Below are 7,476 nucleotides of genomic sequence, written 5' to 3' on the forward strand. Positions count from 1 at the left end.
TTTTATTATTCGTAAGCTCCTAAAATTTCGTGACATTTGTGAGATGGTACCGGAATTAATTTTAAAAATAAACAAATAAATAAATAAATAAATAATACTACCGTAATTTTGTAGACATCTGAAACTCATGAAAGATCCCAAGTTTGAGTAACTTTTTAGAAGAATGAATGAACACACACACACACACACACACACATGTTTATATATATATATATAGAAGGTTTACAATTACTTGCATCTGAAAGTCAATTTCCAAAATTTCCCACAGAACAGTTTAAGAAGAATGAACAAATACAGTACATTCTCTGAACTCTCACGCATTTGTTGACAGTATGATGCTGCAGACCTGAGCAAAAGAGGAGAAAATAAAAGACACTAGCTGAGCGCCACAAACCCATATCTGCAACCCCCATAAATGTAGCACCTCTGAAAATTCAGAAATGTAACACATTGACATCATCGTCGGAAACTGATGAAAACAAAACCGTCTGAGAATTGAACACAAGGACAACTGCCCTGATAAAGATACAAATGCGTGCAAGGCACATGACAATCCCCAGTCCACTCAGTGCAGCTCTCCATCATACTACAACATAACGCTCCACGTTGCACATCAATATATATATATATATATATATATATATACATATTCTAGGACTGAATGTTCTTGGACAAAATCAAGTCGTTCTGGTGATTACATAATAAAACAAAACTACGTCGGCTTTGCAAATTTAGCTTAGGTATCAACTTAAGGAACTACTTTACAACGCCAAAAGCTTACTTTACACAAACAGATGTCCGGGTTGCCACACGTATGGTTCGACCTCTGCTCATGGCAGTGCACATGGAGCAGTGCTAGTGCCTAGCTCCTTCCTCTGGCCCCAAGAATACCAGGTTAAACAAGAACTACTTCTTCCAGAAAGAGTTATCATTGCCTTTTTTTTTTTCTTTTTTTTTTCTTTTATTTTATTTTTTTTGGTCTAGGATAGTGCTGCTTGCAAAATAGTGTCTAACCACTTGGCACCCACTTGAAGAATGCAAGTATCTTTCGAGTCATCTCGAAATTGTTACGCGAGTCGGACAGATGGCATCGATTGTGTTACCCTCCAGTACTCCCACCCATTCTGACCGTCTCCACAACTGCTTGTACCCTCATACTTATATTTGCATGTAGCCTCTATGCTTCAGTCGATACTTTGTCAGAGTGATCAGTGAACACACTCGTACCGTCCTGTTCCTTTGCGCCCCACACCTCGTTTGCAACCTCAGCGCCAGGTTTCTCTGCAATATGATCTTTGACCACGTATCCCTCCGTCTCCTCTGTGGGGGATTCCTCATGATATGCTGTGCAAGAAATTTTCAACAATGACATGAAAGTTAGAAAAAAGGAAAAGGAAAAGGAAAAAAATTCATAGTATTTAACTATTTTGGAGCACTTCCACTAACCTGAGCCACATTGCAAGCTCTAATCGATAGTTTCAAAGGTTAAGCTTAAGATAAAAGCAGCTCTAAATCATGAATACCAGGAGGAAAAAAGAAAAGAAAAGAAAAGAAAAGAAATAACTTATACAAGAATGCATACACGCATCTAAACAGAACGTAGAGCATTCTCAATGCAGCTTCGGCGCACACCTGAGCATAAAATTACTGACCATCTCTGTCCAACAACACCCAAAAAACCGGATAGATGAACAAAAGCTTGGATCTGTCTAGAGACTAACTCACTTACCGGTTACATTAGATTGCTCGAAAAGCTCTTGACTAGCTCTTTCTATAGCCTCCTCTGGATGCTTTTCAGTATCCTACATTCTCCAATATTATTCGTTAAAAACCTAGACCATAAAGAAGAATCTCGTACAAACTTGTCAATATAACCCATGTTATGCAAGCCGATGCTATTCAAGATTTCTGAAACGGCGCCCTCCCATAAAATACAGGGGGAATATTAATCTCTCCTTACAACCTCTATTTTAAAGAAACAGCCATGAAAATAGGCAAACCATTGAAGGCGACTTCATCCTAACACGAGCCTTACGAATTATCTTCAAAATGGAACAGCCGGAGTATATACCTCAGGTATCTTCTCTGCAAACTTTTCACCGAAACTCGAATAGCCCATGAACCTCGCAGAGCCAACAAACAACCCATCACTCAATTGAGCAAGCGACCCACCAGCTCCTCTTGATCCAACAAGACTGGGCGCCCCATCCTTCCTTCCAACTGTTGAGAAAGTCTTGTTTACACGAGAACTCGCCACAAGGTCATTGCAGCCTTGCGGTACCACCGAGGACAATCGCCTCACGTTTCTGCAAAATATTACAGCCGTTCTCATGACTTCGAACCCTTCGAAATCCTTCCCCTGATCCTCGGGCTTCCTTCGAATCGAAACCCCCTCTACGCAACTATTTCCGCTGCACACGCACAACTCACAACAATTCCGAAATTCAAAAACTCAACTTAAACTTCACACACACGACCCCATGACCACTGATTTTTCACTAATCCTCCTCAACCCTCCTCTACAAACAAGATTCATGCACACAAACGGGGACAATCTCACAGAATGCTGCACGAAAAAAACCGACACACATCTGCTGTACCCTCTCACTCAACACCACCCAAATCAATCTCAGAAATCCCTCTAGAGCAAAAAAAAAAATCCCATTCCCCTTCCAACCCACCAAATCGCACCTCTACTTCAAACCCGACGAATCTCTGTCCCAAACACGCCCTTCATCTCGCGCATGACATCACTCAAGTTCAAACTAGCTCACTAAAACACGACACAAAACCGTGGGCAAAACACTGTAGGAAGTGAGAGCGCACTTGATCGAGAGCTCCTTAGTGACAGCGTCGAAATTCTCGCAGCAAAGATGCGCATCGATGAAGCAACAGCAGGCAAAACTGCGAAACTAGTGTCCAGAAGAATGTGAGCACGGCCGAAGAAGAAGAAGGAAGAAGAAGCAGAAGCAGTGGGTCTGTCAGTGGCAAACTGTACCCCGCGCCGTCGCCCCAAAGGCACTTTTCATGGACGGACGTCCACCCCTTCGTTTGCCCTCTTGACGAAAGCGTTGCTTTTCACCGGACGACGAGGAGACGGAACCGGACCGAGATTCTAGCGCAGTTGTGGAGCGTGACTGGTTAGTTGTTGACGTCGTCCGTTAAACGTTCGTCGGTTTATACAACGAATTGAGATTTCGTTGGATTTGAAGGATGTTGGGTTTTAAACGTGTGGACTTCCCATGTGTCACCTTCACTCACATCTTTTCTCTTGTTTGTGTAAATATTTGTTATTTGTAAATCCAATTCTAGTTTCGTAATTTTCTTAAGAAATTGCTCCTTCTAAATGGAATTGTGTTTCATTTTTTTTTAAGTTCACAATGTAGCATCTAAATACTAAAAATATTACATGCTAAGTTTTGAATCAACGTTTATTATTTGGTGTGGCGACTAAATAAACTTCAATTGATTATTATCACCAAATTTGGTAAATTATTATACTTTATGTTTTTAATGAATTAAATTAAATTAAATTATTATTATTATTATTTGCATCTATTTTAAATAATAATAATAATAATAATTTTAATTAATATTATCTATTTTAATAATTTCACTATTACTTTTTGATATTGTAGGTTATGTGGTTATTTTTCTATCTAATAACAATATCAAGAATACATATTTGTCTTCAATTTAAAATCAAGTCAACACTAAAATAAAAATGTGCAAACAATCTATGAATTGAAATTGGATTGGTTATTTTAAATAAGGGTATTAACTTTAACATTTAATTCTTTTGCTGTAAAATATTCTTAATTATAATTTCGACGTTGATACAATTTCCAATATTATTATGTTACATTTAAAGATATGTTCTGTTAGTGGAGTTTTTTTTAAAAAAAAAATTAAAATACTATTTAAAAAAGTGAGAATAACAAAATCAAGATATATATATATATATATATATATATATATATATGAATTATTTAAATTTACAGCAATAAAAATCATCACAACTCCATTTCCTAACGTAGATGGTGAGTATTATTTTATTTTGTTTTTTTATGATATTTACTCTCTTCCTAAGAAGCAAATGATATGTAAACAATGAGCTCTATTTACACAAATATTTGGCATTAATTTGAAAACGTTAAAAATCAAAATTCTAGTTGTTAAAAATGATTGGCAACTTTGAATGGGATTTTCCTTCTTTGCAATATTCAAAAAATCTGATAGTAAATCAAATCAATTTGACTGATTGTTTTAATCTTAAATAATTGGAACAAACCTCACGTAAAGACCTGTAGGAGCCGTTCCCACAAAATTATGGTTATTAATGGTCTCTTAAAACACACCAAAAAGTTGGGTGCCTTTTGCTTTTTTTAGGGGAAAACCAATCAACTCCAAACATGTGACTTTTGCAAAAACTCTACACTTTTTCCACCCATAATCTATATTAATTAACTTAGTTTTTGGATGTTAAATTATTAAATCACTAGAGTTTCAAACAGTACGCATTGCTAATACAAAAACAAAATAAAACTCAAGAAGATATAAATGAAAATATATATATATATATTATAAATAAATACAAAATACCTATAATGTAAATAGTAATTCCAACAAGATATTTCTTTCGACACAAAAATAAATATGAGAATTTAAAATCATATAATGAATTTTAAATATTCATGTGTATACATAGATAATTTTATCAATACTTATTTTTCAAAAAAAAAATTCTATTTAAATTTTTATAGCCAATATCCACGGAATAATATATATTTTTTCTTTGTTGAGATATCTATAGATATAGATACATTTAATAAAATACTAACAAATAAATTAATTTATGTGCTTAATATATAAATATTTTAATGGATATATATATATATATATATACACACACACATATGCACATAAATAATTCAACATAATTAAAAAAAAAAAAAAAAACTGCAGTGTTTACCACTGATCACAAATTTTATATGGGTATTTAGTACTTCAACACCACATTTGAATTACTTAGTATGAATTGATCTTTTTTAAACATTTTAAATTTTATAATCTGACATAAAATATGATAAGTATATATATATATATATATATATATATATGTACATACATACATACAGCTAATAAATTATTATTAAGCTAAAATGAAAAGTTCTAAAAAGTATGCAAAAACTATAAATTATTTATCACAATCAAACCAAAAGATTTTTAATTCTTATTTTAAATTTAATTGATTGCATTTTTTTATATATAGCAAGTCATAATTGAATAAAATGAAATAAAATTTAAATATACACAATCTAAACAATCTGTATCAAATTCATTATTGTACATTTTTTGATGTGATGAAAAAACTTACTTTTCAAAAACGAATATTTTCAAAAAAACCGTAAACTTTACTTATAAATTTATTACAACTCGATTGACTAGGAAAACTTTTGAAAAATAAAGTCTAGAAAATTACACATTTTTCAGTTTGAATTGTTATATGCAAGTCAATTTTTTTGTTTATTTTTTGACGTTATTGTTATTCTAGATGTTGTTACACCTGTATTAAAGCCTTGCACATAAAATTACAACACCATTGTAGTCATTTTGGGAAATGTTATATCCTCATGAAAGCTCAAATGTATCTACAAACATATAATTTTGAAACACTGAATCAGAATTTTACATTAAATACAATTAACCAAAATTACAGATATATATATATATATATAGAGAGAGAGAGAGAGAGAGAGAGAGAGAGAGAGATCATTAAATAGTAGTCAAATTCATGAATGAGAAAGACCGAAAATGATATTATATTCAACACCAGAAATTTGTTTAGTTGTGGTGATCCAGTTGCTGGTGAGACTCAGTGCAGAAAGTGAGTCTAATGATAGTAGGATTTGACCTTTGGTTCATTGCTCTGCATATTTTACATGGGAATTGCATATTGCAATTTATTTTCTCCCCCCCCCCCTCCCATTTTAATCAAGGAGAAAAATTTGTGCATTGGCTTCAGCCCTTGAGTTTCTTTACTATTTGTTGTGCTTGTATCATTTCGTATTGTTTATTGGAGCAGGAATTTGTGTGATATTTGAAGGAAAAAATGTTGATAGACATGAATCCTAATGATACAACACATTAAGTACGTACTACACATCAGATTGATTCAAACACAATTGAAGCTCATACTGACATGAGGGCCCTTGTGTAAGTTCCCTTTTGCTGCCAGTACTTTCAGAGGCATGACACAGACATGAAATCAAGCCTTCATCCCTCCCTCCTGCTGTGTGTGTGTGTTTTTTTTGTATGTGTACACTTGAGAGAAATGATTCAAAGTTGCTATCAGTATGTACAAATCTACATACATACACATATTTGTATTTCATTTTATGTTGAGAAAGGATTTCAGGTCACAGTCTGATTTGACTGCTGAACTAAGTCAGTAATAGACTCATCCACTCTTTGATGTGGGTTTTTGAAGTTGATTGCTGTGGGTTTGATCCTCTCCATTAGAGCTAATGGCTCCATTCCACACATCCTGAATCAAGCAGCAGCAGGCCTCACTAAAGTTTAAGAGGCATTAAACCATACTTTACAAACCCACTGGCTTCATCCTCTCATTGTTTGTTTGTTTACAAGCTCAGCTTCTCTCAGACTGGTAACTTTGTTGTGGAACTGCATCCATGTCAACTTGCATTTGTTGCTACATGTATGCTGCATGATTTTGTGTCAAAGCATGGCATGAATTCTAGGATTGTAATTCAACATCTGTTGTGATGAGTTGTTAAGAAAAATAAATAAATTGATTTATTTTTTGATTTTTTGATTTTTTATCATATTGAATCTCAGTAGAACCTGTGTAAAATATTGGAAAGAGCACATTATTGTATATTGTTGTGTGTACTTTTGGTCCAAACTATTTAAACATTTGAATTAAAAGATTCAAAGTATTTGATTGGAAGTATGTAATTTTGATTTTCAATTTCATAAATTCGATCTTTATTTCAACATCTATAATAATTAAAAAACCGGAATAAACCAATCTATAAATTGGGAATAAGTCAAAAGTAAACATTTGGAGCTATTGATGGAAGTAAAGATAAAAAGCTCTTTTCGTACATAGAAAATTAAATTACTCAAGATTATGAAACTCTTTTCATGTAAGTTTCTTCATCTATATTTACTAGTACATGATTTACTTGTTTTGATGGATAATGTGGGATTAGTGGTCCTGCAAACAATAAAACTCAAAAAGTGCACATTTTCAAATGAAACCATTGGTTTTAAGGTTTCGTTTTTATTAGTTATTTAGAAAAATACTTAAAGATATAATTTTCATGTATTTTTAGTATAATAAAAAGATATTTCAGGTTTTAATTTAAAAACTCATCAGATAAAAAAAATTCAAATAATTTGTTTGAATATAATTCTTTAGAAAAAGGTTTAAATAACTTGTGTAATTCAGCT

The 7,476-nt window shown here is 33.0% G+C and overlaps 1 protein-coding gene across 1 annotated transcript; it reads right to left on the bottom strand.

Annotated features, from left to right (window-relative positions):
• Positions 1-473: 473 nt before the first annotated feature.
• LOC112291895 (uncharacterized) lies at positions 474-2,918 on the bottom strand. The gene is made up of 4 exons (XM_024539863.3): positions 2,827-2,918; positions 2,072-2,411; positions 1,730-1,802; positions 474-1,344 (listed from the first exon to the last, which is right to left on the bottom strand). Exons 2-4 carry the CDS (start codon positions 2,330-2,332, stop codon positions 1,178-1,180), a joined length of 501 nt encoding a protein of 166 aa, XP_024395631.1. The 5' UTR covers positions 2,333-2,411; positions 2,827-2,918; the 3' UTR covers positions 474-1,177.
• Between the last annotated feature and the right edge of the window lie 4,558 nt (positions 2,919-7,476).

Source organism: Physcomitrium patens, chromosome 14, assembly GCF_059467195.1.
Source record: "Physcomitrium patens ecotype Gransden chromosome 14, ASM5946719v1, whole genome shotgun sequence".
NCBI lineage: Eukaryota > Viridiplantae > Streptophyta > Bryopsida > Funariales > Funariaceae > Physcomitrium > Physcomitrium patens.

Coding starts and splice junctions, on each gene's coding strand:
- LOC112291895 (XM_024539863.3), bottom strand. CDS start 2,332: ATGAGAACGGCTGTAATATTTTGCAGAAACGTGAGGCGATTGTCCTCG. Junction 1,803..2,071: donor TTGCAGAGAAGATACCTGAG/GTATATACTCCG, acceptor TGGAGAATGTAG/GATACTGAAAAGCATCCAGA. Junction 1,345..1,729: donor CGAGCAATCTAATGTAACCG/GTAAGTGAGTTA, acceptor TTTCTTGCACAG/CATATCATGAGGAATCCCCC.